The following is a 22888-nucleotide window of genomic DNA, read 5'->3' as shown; positions in this document are numbered from 1 at the left end:
GATAATACTGTTTTTCTGGTACACTTACTGTATAATGGTAACCAGTATCAGGGGGGGTTTGGACATAAAACCAGTCTGGTTTCATGTTTGCTACCAAACTAATGTATAATGGCATCTCGGTCTGTTGTCTTCTTTGTTCTGTTCTCCTTGCTGTTGCTTGCTTTCATATGCCTGTTACTGTGCAAAAATCTCAAAAAAGGGATCAAAGTCTTTTCATGGATATTACCAAAGATTAAATACTGGAATAAAATCTGGCTAATAATCATCTGTTTGAGATATCTTCCCTAATTCTTGTAGGTCCTTGTACAATCCATAAAATATTAAAAATATTGAAATGGCAAGAGGAGTATTTCATCATCTCATTTCAATGTGCTGTTTAGATATGCTTCTCCCAGAAGAGCATAAGGGTGACAGTTAAAAAAAAACCAAAAACCTATAAGCACAAAATGAGCCTACATATCAAGTAGATACTGTTTTTATTTAGGGTGCCTTAAGGTGACAAAAGTGAGATATAACTTGTGGCTTTGAAGGGCCGTGTGACCACCTCAGTTAAAACTGCCAAGTTTTTCAATGCACATTTTTTTCCACTGATGGCTTTTAGTTTGTAAACACAGTTATTTGTTTAGTAGACCCAATGCATGAGCCTTCCTGGGCAATGCTGCTTGCTCAGCCAGCAGTCTCTCTTGATCTCAGGAAAGATGCCAAAGACGGACTTTGTGGGACTAAAACTTCATTATTGTGCCCAAGGGGTGTTCTCTGAGTTTCTGTTTGGAGCTCTGCTCTAGATCAAAGCTTCTTAAGTCATGTCTTACAAAGTATAAAGGTTCTGATATTTTCAGCAGTTTAAACTGCAGCTTCTTCAAGGCTGTGTATCAGACTCCAGTGTAATCCTGCAATGATATGCCCTCCTTATAACATGAAGTGTGCACATTCCTTCCCTGAAAAGGGTGGGATTTACTTACCTCATATTAAGCAAGTCTTTAGTGGTTTATTTCATAGAGGAGATTGAACATATATGCTAATTAAACTAGGGAGGAAAGGGGAAGTTTGCCAGGCTTTAGGTGAAACCTGTGGTGGGTGTAATCTTTCTGCCTACAAAAAGAAATAAATCTCTTGTCTTCCCCCTTGCAACCAAAATAAGTTAATCTTGCAACCTAAAAAAATAAAATAAAATACCCAAGCAGAGCTTTGAAAAGTTCAGATCTTTGCCAAACATGCTTTAAGCATCCTGATTTAGAAGAAGTAAATAGCTCTGACAGCATTTAAAGTGAAGTCCTTACATAAATAGTACCCTTTAGTAGTCATAGTGACGACAATTCAGTGATAGTTCAGGTGACCACACTGAGCTAAAAAGTTAGCTTGTTCTTTGTATGTATGTGGTACGTGCTCCCTATATGCATCTATGTATCTTTGCATACTTATTAGTATTAGATGTGATGTGTGATATTAGATGGCACTTAAAACATTATTTCACTATATGTTTTACTGGTATTTCAATGAATAATTGTTATGATCACACAGGAGTTAATTTGAGTGCTAATAGTTATAAGAGTATTCTCTGCTTGATATATGATTGAGCTGAACAGTTGTTGTGGTAAAATATATTATAGGCATCATTTTTTTAACTTAAGGTAAGCATTCAATATGAAGTAGCACAGAGAAGAATTCTTTTAGTTAATGTATTTCTAGCTATTCATTCTAATCTTGTTATTTATTAGTTTGAAGGTCTAAGGTAGCTTTTAAGCAGTTTATCTGGGGTTTCAGCATTTGATGTAATGTGTAAGTGTCACTCTTTTAAATTCGGTAATAAATTCACCTCAGTTTGTATGTGAACCTTGAGGGAAAAGCATAAATAAAAGATAACGATATATGGAAAAATACATGGTTCTTGGCAATGGTTCATGGGGATGCTGTATCATATCCACCTTGTCATTCCTGGAAACTGTTTATTTCTCATTCATGCTGAAAAATCCCCTATGTAATATACTTCACTGAAAAAACAGAATAACTGGAGGTTTAAAGTAGTAATTAGTATTACCATGGTATCATATATGGCCTCTTGGACATCTGAAATGGGAGCAAACTTCACATTCCCCAGATCTGTGGACATTTTTGAACTGATCTAAATTTCAATTCATAGAATAGTTTGGATTGGAAGCAACCTTTAAAGCTTGTGATCAGGGACCTCTTCAACTAGGTCAGGTTGCTCAGAGCCCCTGTCCAGCCTGAACATGAATGTTTCCAGGGGGCATCCACCACCTATCTGGGCAGCCTGTTCCAGTGGTTTACCACCCTCACAGTAATGAATTTCTTCCTTAACTCTAGTCTGAATCTATGTTTTTTTTAGTTTTAAACTATTACCCTTTGTCCTATTGCTACAGGTCCAACTGCCTCATCTGTCTTATAAACCCCCTTTAAGTATTGAAAGGCTGCAATAAGGTCAAAAATGTCAGTAAAGAAAGTAACAGTGCATCAGTAAATACAGATGCTCAGTCAGAAAATGTCTGAAGAAAAATAATTTCAAACATAGTGAATGAGCCATGGTCTCACTGTAGTAGATAAGAGGCATAAGGACCTTTCAACCCCAAGTACCAGCTGCAAAGATAACCTTTCCAGAAGATGGAAGAAAGCTTGTCTATTCAGTGCTTGTCTGCTAAAGCACAGGTGACGTTCCAGACACTCTGGTTCCTAGACTGTGTTTGCAAATAGATGCAGTTCTGCTAACAGTAGCAGTTTTGTTGAGATTGTCGAGTGGCCGATACTTGGACACGCACTCACATGCGCTTGCACTCACAAACTTGCAACTCTCATGTGTTAAACTACTTAAACAGATGTAATTCATTCATTTAAAGGTAGGCATGTTCTTACGTGTTCATCAAAAGTTAAATATAACAGGCCATAGTATTTGAAGACCGCAAAACTTCAGGAAGGACAGCGCAAGGAGAATTAGGGCAAGTTTATGACTAGAAAAAGTTAAGATGAATTGCCATGTTTAAGGGAAGAACTGTCTGCAGAAGAAAGTGTTGGAAATGTAATTAACCTGGATTTTTAAAAGGTCTGAAGAAGTTTCCATTCTATTGTACAGCAGGGAACACTACTGATAGAGTGAGTGGCTGTGTGACCTTAGAGAGGTGTTCTGCCTTTTACTTCTGTAACTGTAATTCCTGGTAAGTCTGTTTTGAATTAGAGCAATAGAGCACAAGTAAGAATATAGGTCTTGATTTGATTATGTGAAATTCAAACTGAATAAAATCACATCTTACATTAGATCATCATACGTATTTAGCCCTTGCCCTGCTTAAGGGAGGAAGAATTTTGACAATGATGGATGCTTCCTTAAAGTGCAGATTTGTTTATCATAGAAATGTTTCATTGTGGTCACTCATTTTAGCTTTAGAATATCAAGTTACTAAAGATATAATTCTTCACAAAAGCCTGACTGTGAGATCACTTAACCTAAACAAAAAACTGGAGCTAATTTTAACAAAGTGGCTTGAGCAAAGAATCTGATAGCAGTAACTGAGCTTAAAAATTAAGGGTAACAGTTTTTTATAAGGATGGAGAAGAAATGCAGAATCAGCTTCATAATTATAATTTTGCAAATATGAATCTTGCTGCAGTTTTTGTGGGTACAAGTGCTGGCCCTGTCTATGTGCAGAACGAGGGTACAGGGCCTCCAGAGTTTTATTTTTAGCCCTTTGCCATTTTTTGTCTCCTCCTGATATCTCAAGTAAATGCCTAGGAGGCTGACCCAGTTCTCACTGAAGTCAGTAAGATTGGTTTTTACTGTTTTCAGTGAGAGATGGATCAGGCTTTGAACTTTGTCTCGACATCCTATCTCCACAGCAGCAGTACTAATACTGAGGTTTCATCTTTGGTATTGAAGAGTCGAGTCACGGCTCTAAAGAATGTAAAGGAGATACCACATCAGAGAAAGCTTAACAATTCTCCTAAGCTTTAGCTTGCAGGCATAAGATGGGATTCACATGACTAGTCTTTCATCAGGAAGATCAGATCTGATCTAGTCATCTAAGTTCTCTCTCTAGTCAGTACTTAATGGCCTCTGGAGATGCCATCTCTTCCATGACTTTTACATGGTAAAACCTAGGTGACAAAGTTCTCTGAATACGAGGAACCTTTGCCTGGAACTGCCTTTCACAGCCCCAGAACTTGATTAATACAGAATAAGGCAGATGAGTGCTTCCTCATCCTCCTTCACCATGTATGAACATCTACTTAGAAAGTGCACTGTCTGGGGTATGTAGGGTTTAATGTGATAATGTATCTGATCACCTGCTCTGTTCCCCTACCTCATGCTTCTCCTGATGCACACAACAATTTTCTGGCTAATCAGCATTGTTCAGAACACACTGGAGATCTCAGTTACAATAAAAATCTCTCAAATATAATAAACAGCTGTCAAGTTCTGTGCAAGGAGAGGTATTTCTGGGGGAAAAAAAAAAGCCCAGATTTAGGGCATGAATTCTGCCCTGGAATACCATTGGACACAGCTATTTTCAATGTAATCTATCTGCAAACATGCAGCAACAAACTAGTTACAAGTGTAGTTGCTAGGGTCCCTTCCAACCCTTGGGATTCTGTGATTCTGTGATTCTGTGGAATCATTTGCTGAATATGCACTTGGTGGTTCAAAAACAAAATGGTGCACTGCATCGATTGATGCCTTTCACTGATGTCAGTGAAAACACAAATATATATAATTGGTACGTTTGTCTAGTTTGGCGAAAAGAAGGCTGAAGTGTGACCTCATTGATCTCTACAGCTTCCTCAGGAGGGGAAATGGATCAGGAGGTGCTGCTCTCTTACCCCTGGTATCCACTGATAGGATGCGTGGGAATGGTTTAAAGCTGTTCTAGAGGAGGTTTAAACTGGACATTAGAAAGCATTTATTTACTGAGAGGATGGTCAGACACTGAAACAGGCTTCCTGGAGAGGTGTTTGATACCCCAAGCCTGTCAATGTTTAAGACGCATTTGGGAAATATCCTTAAGAACATGCTTTACCTTTAGGTCAGCTCTGAATTGGTCAGGCAGCTGGACTATATGATGGTTGTAGGTCCCTTCAAACTGGAATAGTCGATTGCATGCCATTCTAGTTTGTTTCTAAGTGACTAATATATTGGACTTTTTTAGGCTGCAATACATACCATAAATAACAAAGGCAAAATATTTCTGTTCTGTTCCCTCCAAGCTTGCAACAGTCCAAGAATTAACTGATGCATTATTTGGTATTTTTCATTTAAATAATTTGGTTTCAATTAGGAAAAAAAGCCAAATACTTGCAAACCAGAACTGGGACCCTTTGTTTGGTTTGTACTGACTGCAGTGCTATTTTCTGTGTAACAGATGAGGCCAAGCACAAACTGCACTCAGCCAGTGGTCACTGATGTTTTTAGAATCCATGCAACTCCCGGATTAAAAAGATTTAGAGAGAACTGTTGATGAAACATTTCTCTGGCACAAAGATTATGAACAAAATAATGTTTGTTCTGACTTTAAGGAAAACTCTTAAGCAGTTTGCCCAAAGAGCTGTGTTTGGATAGTGGATTTCCAATGCAGCAATGGCTTCATATGTGTTAACCTGGAGGCACAGTGGAATCTCAGCTGAGATCTCCTACCTGAGTCAAAGACAGAAATGGATCCTGATGTTTTGGGCATTTTTTGGTCCAAAATGCAAAGGAAAGTTTGATAAATATAACAAGCAGATTTTTCATAAACCCCCTTTTTTTAACTTGCTGCAGAATATCAAATGGTTAACAGTTGAGGAACCAAAGTTACAGAGAATCCTGGCAGTAAATATTGCCATGGGATAAGACAACAATCACTTTCAATTCTGAATTGTGGTAGGGATGTTGTATAGGTTTTGTTAGCCTGGTTCTTTTCATAATTGTGGGAGGTTGGGGTTTTTTTTGTTATTTGCAAAAACAAAAGAGAGCTGAAAACCTCCCGGTTCTGTCTAAAATAAACTCCAAAAGCATATATGTAGCCATTTCCACTCTGAAGGGCGCAGTTTCATTTTATTATCTTTGCAGATTTTATGATTGAAATAGGTGATTATGTGAAGATTAGTATGGAAAGATTATTGAGAGACTTGAGAAGGAGTTTGGTTTTGTGCTTGAAATGGTGCATAAGTATTTAATGACAGTTAGCAGATCACTGAGAATTTCAAGTTCACATGACAGTTCTCTCAGGGGTTAATGCAACAACAGGAAAAAATGCTATAGAACCCTAAAATTTCTGAAAGCATGTAATTTTGTAACTCATAGCTTATTTTTTCTGTGAATCTTGTGCTATCATTGTTTAACAGGAACTAATTTCCACAGATGCAGAGGAGCAGTTCTTCATTGGATATCTCCTCTGGGGGAATTAACCATTTTTGGTATTGCCTTCTTCAGGATGTCACAGAAAACTTTCCATGGATTTGCAGTTTGCAGAAAAGGGGACAGCCATGATTATCCTTCTAGTAGCAAAAATTTCCTTCCATGGTTGCATTAGCACTTACCTTCTTCCAGACTTTTTAATCTTGATGCCAATTTGGAGTTGTACCTAGACCTTGTGCTCCTGGTAGATCCTGCCAGATCTCAGAAAGGCTGGGAAGGTCAGGTGATCTCTTCTGGCTGAGGGCAGCAGGACAAGGAGACGTATACTTTTCTTCATCATGAGACCTAACATTATTGGATTCCCACCCTGCCTGATTCAGGGTTAGGTCACACCAAAACAGTGCGAAGTGCTTCAAAGAAATGAAATAAGGGTCTGTACTCTAAACTGCTTACTAAGAAAACAGCAAGCTCAGGATGAAACAGTTCAGAGCAAGCAAGAAGTATAGCATTATAGTACCAACCAGAATGAAGCTCTCATGTTCAACATAGCTTTAGTTCAGCACTTGCAGAGAAATAGACGCACATGAAAATACTTGATTTGTATAACAACTTCTGATATTATTTATGTGCACTTTAGGCAAATGAGCAGAACAAAAGTAGAGCAGGCCCTCACCCTATAAATAACCTCTAGCTTTTTTGGCTTGTACTGTGTTTATATCTCATTTGACAGTAGATGACAATCCTTTCATGAATAAGTCAAACTCTGGAGTTCAAGGCAAGTGTGGTTAACTGCCAAATGTGGTCGCTTATCTCAAATGTATCTAACACTCTTAAATCTGCAGCAGTGAGCTGGAAAGGCATGCTAAGGCAAATGAAAAACAACAAGGTGCTTGGTGACAGCCAGCATGGCTTCACTAAGGGGAAATCCTGCCTGACCAACTTGGTGGCCTTCTATGATGGGGCTACAGAATTGATGGATAAGGGTAAAGCAGTTGATGTCATCTACCTGGACTTGTGCAAAGCGTTTGACAGTGTCCCACACGACATCCTTCTCTCTAAATTGGAGAGACATCAATTTGATGGATGGACCACTCGGTGGATAAAGAACTGGCTGGATGGCTGCACACAAAGAGTTGTGGTCAATGGCTCGATGTCCGGCTGGAGACTGGTAACGAGTGGCGTCCCTCAGGGATCGGTGTTGGGACCGGTCTTGTTCAACATCTTTGTCGGTGACATGGACAGTGGGATTGAGTGCGCCCTCAGCAAGTTTGCCGATGACACCAAGCTGTGTGGTTCAGTTGATACGCTGGAGGGAAGCGATGCCATCCAGAGGGACCTTGATACGCTTGTGAGGTGGGCTGATGCCAACCTTATGAAGTTCAACCATGACAAGTGCAAGGTCCTACACCTGGGTCAGAGCAATCCCAGGCACAGCTACAGGTTGGGCAAAGAAGAGATTCGGAGCAGCCCTGCAGAGAAGGACTTGGGGGTGTTGGTCGATGAGAAAATGAACATGAGCCGGCTTCAGTGTGCGCTCGCAGCCCAGAAAGCCAACTGTATCCTGGGCTGCATCAAAAGGAGCGTGACCAGCAGGTCTAAGGAGGTGATCCTGCCCCTCTACTCTGCTCTTGTGAGACCTCACCTGGAGTATTGTGTGCAGTTCTGGTGTCCTCAACATAAAAAGGACATGGAACTGCTGGAACAAGTGCAGAGGAGGGCCATGAGGATGATCAGGGGACTGGAGCACCTCCCGTATGAAGACAGGCTGAGGAAGTTGGGGCTGTTCAGCCTGGAGAAGAGAAGGCTGTGTGGGGACCTCATAGCAGCCTTCCAGTATCTGAAGGGGGCCTATAGGGATGCTGGGGAGGGACTCTTTGTCAGGGACTGTAGTGACAGGACAAGGGGTAATGGGTTAAAACTTAAACAGGGGAAGTTTAAATTGGATATAAGGGGGAAGTTCTTTGCTGTCAGGGTGGTGAGGCACTGGAATGATTTGCCCACGGAGGTTGTGAATGCTCCATGCCTGGCAGTGTTCAAGGCCAGGTTAGACAGAGCCTTGGGTGACATGGTTTTGTGTGAGCTGTCCCTGCCCATGGCAGGGGCGTTGGAACTAGATGATCTTAAGGTCCTTTCCAACCCTAACTATTCTATGATTCTAAATATCTCAGTACCAAGCCTTCTAGAATGGCAGGGGTAAAGATGCTAGTGTTTTTTCTAGCATGAACTGCACCTGTTTTTAAAACCCAGACACTTAGCTGTAGATTTAGTGGGCAAAGAGAGAAAAAGAGGTGAAGAAGAATTTCACCATACTTGAAATACCCCCAAATCCAGGCCCTAGCCTACATGTTTTTCACCATGCAGTGGTTTTATATCTGATCATCGTATTGGTGAACTCACCTCATCTATACGTCATCAGGTACATCATGTGTTGGAATCAGTAAACTCATAATGATTTTCAGCGGAGATGTTAGGTACAAGTGCAGCAAAGCCGTAGTCATACTTTATTTCAGCAAAGTTATTTGTATCGCAGATGTGTGCCGTAAGCAAAGAGTGAATGCATTTAAAAGTATTCTAAATGTTACGAATAAGAGCAGGAATAGCCTTCTCTGCAGGGAGCTGGACTGGTGTTCTAGTCGTTGTAGTGGTAATGTGTGAAAAACCCTAGAGTGCAGGAGACTTTGAAAAATAGTGCTAGCTTTGGCATTTGTTCCAAATACTATTGGAAGAGGATCATTCAGAAAGGATGCTGTTAAGTGAAACTGGACCCTAATTCAGGTCATATTAAATGGAACACTTTTTACAAATTCTCAGCTGAAGAGGTTTCCAAAAAATGATTATTAAAACATAACATTTTGCTGCTGTTAACAACCTAACCATTATAGCAGTGGCCTGAAAGTGAGGGAATAAAATTTACTATTGGTAACAAAACTGTCTAGAATATGTTCTTCACAGTCCAAAAAGAGAAATGCAAATACTGTATATTTATAGGCAACCCTCAGAAACTGGGAAAATGAACCATGAATGAGCTGTTTTCTTTCAGCTTTTTATAACTGGAAATATTTTCTCTCATTAAACACTTGGAGGTCAGTCTTCTGTCTCTGTATTGAATATTTTCTCAAGCAACAACTGTTGATTACAGCAGGATATTATCTAAGAACAACATAACTTGATTCATGGCTTTTATGTTTGACAGTGTTACTTTAATGCTCAGAAGTACCTGTGTGTGTGCAGTGTTCAAACGTATTTTGTGTATAAGCATCAAATTAATGCATTTTTTAAACTGCAGAGGATTCTCAGTAGGATTTTTGAAAAGGAAAGTGCTACTATTCTGCTTCTGTTAATGGGGAGGTTAAAATTCCCACTGGGAACAGTCTTAGGCTGACATTGAGCATTTCTGAAGATCTCACCTGGTACTGGAAACACCCTTAAGCTGGTATCTTTGTCTGTCCTTATTTTTATTGTGTTAAACACCACAGAGCGTCGACTGCAAGTGAAGAAAGGTTTGCTATTGCAGCAAGGCCTGACTATGTTTAGTCGGCTAAACATAGCTGACTAAACATAGCTCTGTGGCTATGGAGGTGATTGCAGTCCCTTTCCATTTCTGCTGTTTTTTATGAGACTCTGATGTATTAGTTTAGTGGTGTTTTCCAGAAACATGAAAAAGGGAGAGAAAGGATGGGCAGGTAGTTTGAAAGCTGAGGTAGGTTTGAGGGAATTCACCTCTGTTCCTCCACAGTCTTGGGTACATTGCTTCACTTCTGTGTTCTTCCATTCCCTCTCTGTGAAGTGGAGATAATACATCACATATTGCAAAAGCCATTTCTATGCAGTAAATCTATTCAGGATGGTGAAGTGTTCAAATTCTTACGTAATGGAGGGCAGGCACATGCCCCGGTGTAACTGGAAATGTTACCCCTCCAAAGCAATCTCAGCAATACCTACTGGCAGCTGCAAGCTAATCAGATAGACTTACTCCATTTAGAAATATGATGCAGAACAGTAGATGAGGAAAAAACATAGAAGGAACTTGGAAACACAGTCTTTTTAAGTTATCTCACAAAAGCCAATGAAAGGCAAATGTTTCTTGAGGCTGAGACGTATCTGGCTAGCATGATTACATGCTGTAATGTGATAGCCATTGCGAGTCCTTTGCAATGAGCTTGTAGCCGAGTATCACGTGGTTAGTCCCACTTGCTTCATTACATTATCTCTGAGAAATTCCAGGGGACTTGGAAATAAACAAGTGGACAGTCCTGTTACTGTGCCTGGCAGGATTGGGATGGGGTGGTGTGTTTCAAATAAGAAATTATTTAATGTATGTGGCTTTATACAGTCTCTTTCCACAGAAAGCAGTGCCAGTAGGAATTACTACTATTGTTTTAAAACTCTGGTAATCACTTGCCTTTCATGCCTTTGAAGGTATAAACAGCCTGTCTCAAGAGTTCACTCGCCACAGTTGTATTGCTCATACTCTTTCTTGCTTTGTTTGCTGGTAGAATACATACACCAATGCAGACAAGCTTTTGGAGGCTGCAGAGCAGTTGGCTCAGACTGGAGAATGTGACCCTGAAGAGATCTATAAAGCAGCCCGGCATCTGGAAGTACGGATTCAGGATTTTGTCCGGAGGGTGGAACAGCGGAAACTTCTCTTGGACATGTCAGTCTCCTTCCATACCCACACCAAAGAGGTAAGATGCGCATGAGCGATTTTTTCTGTGTATTGCTAAGTGTTGCAAGAGTCTGACTCTGAAAACTCAGATGACAGAGAAAAGGCGTCTTCGCTGCACAGGGCTGATATCCAGTTCCTTTGATGCATATGACTAACTGTTGTAAAGAGGAAATAAAATATGAATGAAATTAATTATATAGTACACTAAAATACAGGGACAGCATATCTAACATATCAAGCAGTGCTTAATTCTCAACTAGCATGTATTGTTATAAAGCAAGAATTATTTTGTAAAAGCAAGAGTTGATATTACTGCATTAGGTATAAACTTGCTAGCAGTGTGACACGTATCCTCAGAGGGATTCCATTTGAATGTAATGTTAATTAATGTAGCCATTATTATTAAGTGTTACTGGAAAGCTTACATTTTTTAATGGGGCAGACTTTACTTTTTGTAATTATGGTTGAAGAGCAAATAGCCACATACTGATACAGTGAATCAGTGAGGACCTGAATAAATGCTGCTTAGTGTAATTGAAAAATATCCAGAGATAAGGCTGTCTTGCCAGAGATACAGTGGACAGGACATCAAATGGGAGGCCACTGGGGATGTAATTAAAGCATACTTCACATTTTTCTGTGGACCAAAGGCCATTCAGTGATGAGTGACTTTTAAAGACAGGGTTTCTGCTAGGAGAAATGGAATTACAATAGCTGTTTTCATGCTCTGCAGCATCAATTAGCAAAAGCACACTTGATCAGAAAGATTCTCTTAGAAGCTGAAAGCTTTGCATGTGTTAGTTGCTTTGCATGTTACAAACAAGTTGTGTATAACAGGCTTCAGCATGTTGGGGGGCCTCCTTAAGTAGAAGGTGTAAGAACATGTACATGTGTGTATATATATACATATATATGGAAGATGGAAATACATTGTGTCCATTATAGTTATTGATACATAAAAGTTTTCCTTTTACATCCTGCTTTTGCAATATACCAAAATCTAGGTACTAGTTACTGTGAATAGTACTATTGTTTCCAGAGTAGCTCAAATGCTTGCAGCTATGCTGGTTTGCCACAGGGGAAACTTGATTGGTTATTTCCTCAGTCAAAATTATTTCATAACAGTTTCCTACTGTGATTAACCTCGTTTCACCTATGCAGGTGGTGACTAGTAACACAAAGACAGGCGTGACTTCAGGAAGTTATCAGTATGAAATATTTTCTATAATCTAAATTTCTTCTGATGATTACTGGTACTGTGTAGGCTAATTTGGGTTTAAGAACTAGAGTTTCCCTGTTTGAAGGGGTTTGGATTGCAGTGCACTATATGTACTTCTACCTTTCTTCAACAAGAAGGGAATTTGCCTGCTTCACTCATCTGGTTTTAATGAGTCCTCTTTCTGTGTGTAGAAATGCAAATGTTTAAAAATGCACTTATTTTCTAAATTATTACAGAAACAGTCTTTTGTGACAGGAGCAATGCTGTTTACTAGATACTGAGAGTAAACCCTAAATCTCTGCCTCATTGGTGTTTACACATGGGACAGATTGGTGCAGTGATGCCTTTTTGGAAAGCTCAGCAAGTACTTGCTGTCAATTTTAGGGAGCCCGAGAGTGAACGGATTTCAGTTGTCCCTCTCTGCAGAGGGACATTCGAGGGAACTGTGGCATAAAACTGAGATATCTTTCATCAGAAAGAATGACAACTGTTGAGTTGGGTGTAAAGAGGCTGCTAAAGTTATTGCAGTCTCCAGCAGTTCCCCAACATCAGAGGATGCACAGGTGCTCTCTAAGAGAAAGGAAGTTTTCACTTACCCCCATGTTAACTCACTCATGTGGGGCCAAACACTCTGATTTTCTGCAGGTTCACTGAACTTCACTGTGTGTCACTACCTGCCTCCTTCAGTGACACCAAAGGAGAGTCACACAGCCCAATACCTGGGTTTTTTTTGCCACAAATAAGTAAGTGAGGAAATTGTTGCAGTTTTAGTATTTGTCTGCCAGCCATGGGGATCCACACAGACACAGTGAAGTAACCGAAGTCTGCCAGGGGGAAACTAGTGTAAAGGGCAAAGTGTTAAAACAAGAGAGCCTTAGCACGTGTTTGGATCTCTATTTACCTTTTTATGCTATAAATAGATTGGCTCAAGTGAAAATGACTCATTGCTTGGCCTTGCTTGACCCTTCATGTATATTGTAAAATGGCAAGCTAACCAATATAATTGTCATTCTTCAGTATGAATATTGAAACAGATAGCTGGATTCCTCAAAAATCAAGAAATAGATTTTTGCCTTTTTTTGCCACCATACCTGTGACAGTATTATGTCCTTTCCCTGTTTCATACCAGCTGATCTCAGCTGGTTCCTCCCTGGGCCCTGACTAGAAAATGTGCTAATCCCAGTGAGACTTCCCAGGCTACAGGGCTCGGGTTGACCAAATGCAGGTTCTTCTCCACTTACCCTCTTGTCCAGGTCAGATCTTCACCATCCAAGCTCATTTGATGAAACTGCTTCAAAATAAATTCACTGTATTTGCTGGGATTTCAGTTCCAAACAACAAAGATAACATTAGATTACAATTTTAAAGTCAGGATTTATCAAGAAAAAAATCCCTTTGAGTCAGTAGCAGTTGTAATTGAGTTAGAGTCCAGTCAGATCTAAGTTATAGAAGATAGCAAGGCAAAAAATCCTTTTGCTGCAGCAGTAAAATAAAAGGGGCTGGAGATCCATTGCTGCTGGTTTAGCAGGAAGCATTCCAGTTATAATGCTGACACATGCCTTTCTGGTTAACCTTGCCCCTTGTACTTTCTTGATGCTGGATTGTACTATGCCCATCCAAACCCATCACCTTGGAGTGTCTTGGGATGAGGAGAAAGCAGTTTGGCTGGTGTGTTAATGGGTTTAACACCTAACATATGTTGCATGATTCTAGAAGGCATTATTAGTTGATAATAACCATCATTATTTACTTCATCATTTGCAGTTCTTAAAACCATTTCTTAAACTATTAACAACTGTTTCTCTTATGTCCTTGAAAATGAATAAACAGTTCCCTTCATGTTTTCTTGGCAATAATGTAGGAAACTGTGGCCTAGATGTATTTTTCATCTAAGTTTCCAAAATTCTCATTATTTCTTGATCTGTTAATCTATTGAGACAGAGCTGGTGAAAGGGAGAATTAAGTACAAAGAATTGGTCTTACTGACATGGTCTGTATGGAAACATTCTAAATACCTTCCTGCAGTGAATGTGTTGCTTCTGACAGTCTTCCTAGCGCAGATGAATCGCATTTGTGATGTGGTAATTCCCAGGCATGGATGAGTACATTGATTGTGAACTCACTGCTTCACCTGTACTCTGCTCTGCCCACCTCTTCATCTCCACATGTGACTGCTCAGATTTCCAGCACCTGAGAGGCTTTTAACAGCTCCCATTTTTTAAAAAGTGATCTTGTCAAGGAATGTTTCCTTTTGTAATCTGCCTTGCTAGAATTTCTTGAGGACAATGTATGGTGTTGAATTAGAGAGTTGTTTAAATCCAGATATCCCATGAGCAATGAAAGTTAAGAGTAGCTTTTTAATAGTAGTTGAATCATTGCTCATTTAATGTGAATGCATTATAAAAGGATTGTAATGCGTTCAGAATGCAATAATGGGTCAAGCTGAACAATGACATAGTGGAAGGAATGTGAAAAAGACTGCCAATTAAGCATAACAATATTTTTTATTATTTATTTTAAGTGGCCTTAATGCATGCAATAGTCTGAAATGATGACTTTCTGGTATGGTAAAAACATTCTAGAGGCATAGATTTAGAGCAGTTCCTTAAGTGATTGTTAGTGTCAGAATCTGTGAGTAATGTCTATGCCTATAATAGAGATGTTGTGTTCCCCACTGTCCTACAGTAGTCATGACACCCTCTTAATTTATAGTCAATACCTTCATGCCCTTTCAGGCCAAGGCATTGCTGATAGTGTGAACAGAAACCTGGTACACTGGAAATCAAATCCAATTATCTGTATGGCAGGGTAAAATTATAAATTATTATCAGTGGGATAAATGTATTCAGTAGACTTGCACCTGAGTAATTTCTCTCAGGATTAAGTGTGATTCAATTCACGTTCTTACTTCAGATCCGAATCAGTTATTGGCAAGATTGTCAGATCACAAATCTCATCGTAGTTGATGCTTTTCTGTGAGCTTTCAGCTGCAAGGATCAAATGATGACATCAGATTCTTGGCTGTCATTTCATTCTGTTTAAAAGAGAATAGTATTTGAGCCTCCTACAGAAGAGGTTGCGGATGTGATATAATCACACCCTGAAGACTCAAAAAACTCAAGGCAAATAAAAGCATCTTTTAATTCATTGTCTGAATCTTAGTATTTCACATTGGTCTCTGAGTTTTAAACTTAGGGTTCTGAAGTGTACTTTACATTTCTAGATATAAAAATATAGACACAAAAGAGCACTGTCACTATTTCAATATAATTAAAATCATTAAATCCTCTTGCATAATTAAATGATGACTTAGCATCTCGTAAGTGTCTTTATTTTCCATACAGATTTCCTTTTCTATTTAGCAGTCATAGTTTTGTTTTACCTGGCTTAAAGTGGCAGGAAATACAGCAGTTTCTGATAAAGCTTCAGTGCTGGAGGTTTAATCAACGGTATAAAAATGCCTGGGAATTATTTCTTTTAAGTAACTGTTGAAGTGAGGCTACAAATATATAGCTCATGTAATATCTACATGCAAATAAATTCTTGGCTTCATCAGCAGGATTTTATGCTTTTGGGATTAATGTAGGTGTTTAAGAACAAGTATATATACCTTAGTGTATTTTCCGTATTACTGAAGTAAAGATTTGTTGTGCAAAGAATGCAGTTGCTAAATTAAGAAGAACCTTCACTGAAATTAGATCCATTTACAGTATATGGGTCTTTACTGAACTACAAAAGAGTTCTGCAATTGTTTCTTAGCTCTTTGGGACATGAAAAGCATGTTTTACCACCCTGAGGTTTCTCATTATTCAGTGGGTTTCGGATTACCACTTTTGTGTTGAGTGGAGCCCAACAGGACAGCAGCAAAAAGCAGAAGCAGTCCTGTGGTTTCAGGTCATATGCCTTGTGCTTTGTTGGCCCTTGGTAGGTCGGAAGAGCGATAGAAAGAGGTGCTCAGTAATTCAGTTCCATGTGGAGCCTTCAAGGTCTTCCTGGACCACAGAATAGGGGGATGAGTATGCTCAGGAAATACTTAATGTTGAGAAAAATGAATTGCCATACTCTTAACAGCTTCTTACTGAATATGTGAACTTGGCAGACGTGATCTGAGTGACCAAATTTGGGCTAATTTTCACAGAGATGACATAATCTGTGTTCCTGACATCAAGGCTAAACCCTGCAAAATTTCAAACCCTTGCTTAAAATCATGGACAGTCTGGAGCATCTCATGTGAACACAGGCAAAGTGACTTCTGTTTCCCCTTTCTCTCATTCTGAACCTTTTACCTCAAAATCCATCAAGTAAAGCCTTAGGCAGATACCTGGTATGGAAAGTTTCACCCTAAACAGCTTGTCTGATAAGGCCATGAGAAGCTGAGAGCAAAGTTCTGGACTATTAAGTGTCAGGCAACTTACACAGACCTAAATTATTTGTGGTCAGCAGGTCACCTTGGTCACCCCATAGATAGCAGTGGGGTTACTCAAGTGAGTAATGATAGAAGATTTACCCTGTCAGTCAGGGACAGTAACAGTGTTTTATTGCAGGCATTACTAACTTCATTTTACTTGATAACCAAAACCTGTGAAATTAAATTCTCCCTGCTTCAGTTGAATATCGTGATTAGGAGATTATTTCAGTGTCGGTCACTAATTTTGACAAAGCTTGGCCCTCACACTGTGGCAGAGTTGCTGGGAAGAAGGGAGCAGAAAGCTCATGAGGCTAAAGTCAGCTACTGTTGACTCTCATCAGAAGAACTGACAGAATGTCTCAAAGTTAATCATGGAGCAAACATGACAGTGATACTGTGATATACTATATAACCCTGTCATTCATTGTAAACTGACCCAGGATTCAAAGTTAATGTTACTGAACTTAATAATTTGTTGTTTGACTTTAACTGTTAATATTGACATCTCAGAGCAATCACCCCTTAGATAATAAAGACTTGTGGTGAAGGGGATAATCACTTTAGCAATTTCACTTGCTGAAATCTTTTAGAAGTCCTGAAAAGGTCTTGTTCTCTGAGCATGTCTACTGCAAAGTATTTGTCTTACAGACTTATACACTACTTATACACTGTCCTAGACAGTGTTTTTGTTTGTTTTCTCATATTATAGTCAGGTTTAAAAAAATAGGAAAGCATAAAACACTAAAATAACCCAAACTTGCTCTCTGCACATAATATATTCACTGACTGGCCTTGTCACATCCTGGAACTTTTTTTAGGGTTAGAATGAAGCACCCTGTGCCTTGTTCAAAAGCTAGAAAATACTTTTCCTTCAGTGGGATAAAATTGACAGCTGAGATAAGTACAAAGCAGCGTACAAAGTTGAACTTTGAAAATATCTGCCCTTCCTCTCACTGCAGGGCTGTGAAACATCAAACCTTAAGTTTATACCTCTTACAAGTACGAACATTGGTTTTGGTGGGAGCTGAATCAGCGTAGTTTAGGGAGAGTGTTACGAGCAGAGAAATCTCAAGACAAAGGGCTGGAAAAAGCAAATGCTTTTATAAGGGATTAAGGAAATGCTGATGTAAAAAATTAAAAAAGGAAAAAAGTGCTCAGTTCCTAAACATTCTGATATGCCCATCAGAGTTGGGATTTGCAGGGAGAGAGCAGAGGATGCGGGAAAAGTAAACTACCAGAGCTGCACATACAGGTAATGTGCGCAGAGCTTTGCCTGGATGGCAGATTCCTTGGAGAAGGCAGATACTTGCCAGTTTACTGTTATCATTCTGATAACTGGGACTGTAGAGAGTGTTCTGCTGTTATAACAAGTGCTATTCTTCCGTGATGTGATGTAAAAGTTCACTCTCAGTTATCAGTAATTACCATGAAGCAGCAAAATAAGAACAAATCCCCCTCCAATTCCAGGACACAGACTGGCTTTGACCAAAATGCAAACATTCACCAGTCATTCACATTGGTGGTTTCTTTGCAGAGTTAAATCTTGACTGTAAAGCTTCCAAGGATCTGGGATGGAGGAACCAAGACAGCTGGGGTGATGCAGGGTGCCCCTCTGTCCTGTCTATTTGTTGTCTAGAAGCAAGGTTTTTTCATGAAGGATTAAGAAGCTGGGAATGAAGAGAGCTGTGTTATCCTGGCAGCACATCCCGCTCTTGAGCAGGGGAGTTTGAAGCACAGCCAGGCTGCTAGTGAATAAAATTCTGCCATCTGTGATGGCAAAAAATTGTGACAGAATCAAGGTAGTAAGAATTAAATGCTTTTAAATGCAGCTGCGTAAACCAAATGTCAGGAAGTCAAACCTACAGCAGAGCAAGGGCAGGTGCACAGAAGAGAAGTTCTTCCCATCATTCTGCCAAGAATTTCTACAGACTACATTGGAGTTAACACTTGTCTATCCATATTTTATCCATCCAAGCCTATTATCCATATTTTTCAGGCTATTCACTGGGATTTTGACTGACTGCTTGGTTTCACTCAAATATTGTCATTGGCTTGTCAGGGCCCTGGCATGTAGTTTGTGTGTTACAGAGATAGGTTTCCAGCCTGTATGCCTTGCTCTCCGTATAACAGAGGTTCATTCTGCAGCTAGAAGGGTATTTTATGAGCACCTTTAAATAGGATGTGCCAACTCACATAAAGTACCATTTTATTAGTCATATTACAGCCCATTTTCCTGATTTCCTGAAGCTGAGGAAGATGAGCTTCTTCTAGTACCAGAGTGTGGGTTTGCAGCTTTTACTGCTGTGTACAAAGGCAACAGATTGGGCAGCCAGTGATGATTTGCATACTGAGTAAACCTTCATCAGAGCTATACAGGGACACTCCTATGATTCTCACCTCACTCAAAAGACACATGCTGTTGCACCTTAAATACACATATGCAGCAGAGTCTACACAGCTAGTTTAAACTGGTTAGTGTCAATGTAGTGGTTCAAGTTGGTGAATCCAGAGAGACACTTTGGTTAGAGAAAGGTCCCACAGTCTGTTTAATCTTTAGCAAGTTTCGGAATGATTCAGAATTGTCACAAGTGATTAATTTCTGTGATTCCTAGGACATAATGCACAAAGTTGCAGAAACGACTCAAAGCAGCAGATCAGGGTAAGTCTGCTAATAATATGACCAGTCACTGGAAAAAGCACAGAGGGGAGAAGTAGTGCAACTCCCATTTTAGAAGTAATGAAATGTTTAGAACCAGTGAACAATTCAGAGTAAAATGGAATGGTACCTGCATTTATTTAAGTAAATTGCTGAATTTGTAGTGTATATTAGTAGCTATGGGAAGCTCCTCCTACACTGTGTACTGTGTTATGCTGCTGTAAATCTGCATGAATTTTCTGATGTAGGAAGAACTTCTCCAAGCCTGTTATCAGTATGATCAAGTGCAGAACTTGATTTGCTTAGTACAATTACTGCAGTTAGTTACATCCAGACTTATGATTACAAATAACTCATTAAAATTATATTAGAAGAGGAACATGTTTTTGCAATTCATAATGATAAGAAGCACGGAACATCTGATTCTTCAGTTACAAGCCAACTTTTTCTCCTCAAGCAGATAGTCCCTGAATTACGTTTACATGACCTTGGGCTGGGGATCTGCACACTCTGTCATGTAAGCCCAGCTACCCAAATTGTGTTTCCCTTGAGAGGAGATTATTTTGTGCTGTATCAATCTGTTCCATGCAGGTCTTGGAAAAAGCATCAAATGTTTAGGCATTGCAAATCCTTTTGCCATAAGCAAGGTTTCTAATTAAAAAACGTCAGCATACAGAAGCACCAGATGCAGTCCAATGAAGGATGAATGTCAAGAAATTGGCAAGGAACAGGCAAAAAGCAAGAAAGAGGTTAGGAAGAGATCACAGAATGTTCCCTTTCTTTCCACTCGTCATTTCTTCCCAATCAGTTTGGGGGTATCTGACAACATTTTTTCTTGCAGCAGGCTGTCTCATCGTCTGTACCTTACAGTGGAAGTCACATATTGTGGCATTTCATATTCCATGTCTGGTCATAACCCATCTTGTCACATTTTATTAGGTATGCTGTCATTGTGTGCCACTTCATTGGTGGCATGCAGTCACATCGCAGCTCATCATTACATACATTGTTTTCTAAGTTTCTGTTGACATTTACATGAGACCTTGAATGTGACTTTGGAAAATGTTGTGAAATATGCGTCCAATTTACAACAACCATCAGTTCTTTCAGCTGAAACAGCAATAGATGCATTCTAAGTGTGAATAAACATCAGCTGATGAAGGTTGATTGTGCCAAAAAGTTTTATTATCTGCACCATGTTGGTGTGGGAAATCAAGGTAGAAAAGGCAATTTCCTAAAGGGTGTGCAGTGAAGCCAGATTCACAGCAGCACTTGAACAGGCACTTAAAGATAGGCATGGGTTGAAGTCCTGCCATAAATTAACCTCAGCCTGGGGCTATGTGACTTACTAATGCATATTATGAAAAAGGTAGGTGTTGCTGTTCAGAGTAGGTCTGTGTAAGCCTGGCATAATAGCAGAGGAAGACAGGGTTAATGGACATCTGTCTCTGGAGCAGTTCTGTTTGTGATGTTCTTTTATTTTTTGTTTTTCTCAACCTAACCTTGGTTCTCTGCATACTTATGTTACAACTCACGGGGTGGGAGCAGTGCTAACTAGGTGGGAAAAGAAGGTCCCCATATTTCACTGAATTCTTCTGCATTCTGCTCTGGCCTTCATTGCTGTGATGAATGTTCACTTTACCGAGTTGGCATGAGCTTCCTTTTAGGGCTGGCTCTGCAACACATGATGCTTCTCTGACATAGTAAAGGGGTAGAACATATACCCTGGAAAGTTGCTTGTTTCCATTGACATCCATGTTTTGAACAAGAAGCAAAAGTGTTGTACAATGGTAATTCCCATGGATTGAACTGACTGCTTCTTTACTTTTCATTGATTTCATTACTCAGTGTTTTTAAACTGGTTTTGAGGGGATTAAAACTAATTTCTGGCATTTGCAAATAGCAGCATATAAACATTGAGTGTTCAATAGTTATTCCAAACATGGAGGCACGATTTTCTTAGCAAACTCTTTAGGTTTTAGATTTTGTTTAAAGTGGTCCCTTATTCTAAGTCAGAAGCATTAATTTCTAGGTAACAGGCATGGATGTCCTTCAAACTACCAGTGAGTGGTCCTATTAAGTACTTGAGCAAAATGAAGGGTATTGCATCAGATAAAATAGCTGGGGAAAAGAGCTGTATTGTCTCTTGGATGGAGGGAAACTGCCTGTGTTTTACATCCAAGACAGATACAGTTGTTACAATGCATGAGAGGTGCCAGAAGCTCCATCAAAAGAAGAGGGGGTGGAATGGTGTCATTCTGCTTTTCCTCTGGTCTAGTAAATCAGAAAAGAATTATTTTTGTGGTTTAAAGCCATGGTTACCTTGAGAAATAAAACCTCAGTTCTGGAGCTTCCATGGACCTTCAGCGTGGATGTTTTAAGGCTCGGTATTTACTCCAGACTTCTGTGTAGCTGACAACTATAATATTTTTGAACGTAGTTTGCATGAGTCAGCTGTGTGGCTAGATCTCTTTGGAGTGCTTAAATCAGGTTTTACCACTAATGCCTTAGCATTTCCTTCTCCAGTTACTCATACCAAGGCACAGATCAATTTGAAGGAAGCACAAAAATTATTTTTGTGTTACTTCTTCATTGTTTTCAAGGTTTGGTACATGTTAAGTAATAGAATGAAGAGATTATCTCCTTTTCTGGACATGTACATCACTGGCAAGCTTAATAAAAGTCACTACAGCTGGATGTGGAAATACTGCATTAGTGTTTGAAATGTCTGTGTGCAGCTGCGTATGTGTCCTGTGCTGGATCAAGTGGTACACTAGCAGTTGTTTAGAGTATGTATGAGAATGGGACAGGTGCTTACAAATTTTGCTTCTGCTAAGAATAAAAGAAGAAAGTCAGTTTGTGCAAATGTGATACAAAAGTTGTCCTGTGTAATATGTCAAATATTGACAAAAAAATTGAAATGGGTCACTCGGTCTAACCTGCTCTTTAGAGTAGGTCACAGTACGAACTAGGAAAGGCGCAAGTTGTGTGGTGATGGAGCTTTAATAATCAGGATTTTTTAAAATCAGTTGAATAGTTGCATAGGAGTTAAACATCCAGCCTTAAGAGGGACTGATTTTCCTGAGCTGTGACAAAAAGGATGTGATTTCTATTTTATGATTAACGGTCTTCTGACTCTGGTGTTACAGTGACGTGGAGTTCATCTTTTCATTGCTGCAGCATTCACAAGTGAGGCTTAGTAGTGATTTATTTCAGGTGCTGTTAGTTGTAGCATATAACCCCGGAGGTTTTTGAATTGGGTTCCTATTGTAAATAGTTCCTGAAAGATCTTCTTAATCTTATTAATATTGACTGATTCTTTGTATTAGGATTCCCAGGGATTGCTGGAGTATAAAGGATTAAAGGCCTCTGAGTCAAGGATGACCTAGATACTGATAGATTTTTTTTTTATGCAAATCCTTACAATCAGAGGTCATTAATGGAAACATCTGAAGCTAATGTGAGTTACTATATTTGAGTGCTCTCTAATGAGTGTTTTGGTTCCAGGTGAGTACAATACAGTTTAAGTATTTCAAAACTGCTATGACTTATACATGTACACAGAAGATTACTTAGGATCTTAAGTGTCAAAATCC

General features: G+C 39.5%; 1 protein-coding gene across 18 annotated transcripts in view; it reads left to right on the top strand.

Annotated features, from left to right (window-relative positions):
- The window catches only part of KALRN (kalirin RhoGEF kinase), a 521871-nt gene that overhangs the window by 294893 nt on the left and 204090 nt on the right, over positions 1-22888 (top strand). For all 18 annotated transcript variants that reach the window (XM_065671413.1, XM_065671394.1, XM_065671393.1 and 15 more), the window contains one exon: positions 10837-11028. In XM_065671413.1, coding sequence (XP_065527485.1) covers positions 10837-11028 — 192 coding nt within the window. The remainder of the gene's footprint in view (positions 1-10836; positions 11029-22888) is intronic.

This window comes from Lathamus discolor, chromosome 3 (assembly GCF_037157495.1).
Source record: "Lathamus discolor isolate bLatDis1 chromosome 3, bLatDis1.hap1, whole genome shotgun sequence".
In the NCBI taxonomy this organism is placed as follows: Eukaryota; Metazoa; Chordata; class Aves; order Psittaciformes; family Psittacidae; genus Lathamus; species Lathamus discolor.
Note: the sequence above shows the minus strand (reverse complement) of the source record. Positions and strands in the feature narration are given on the sequence as shown.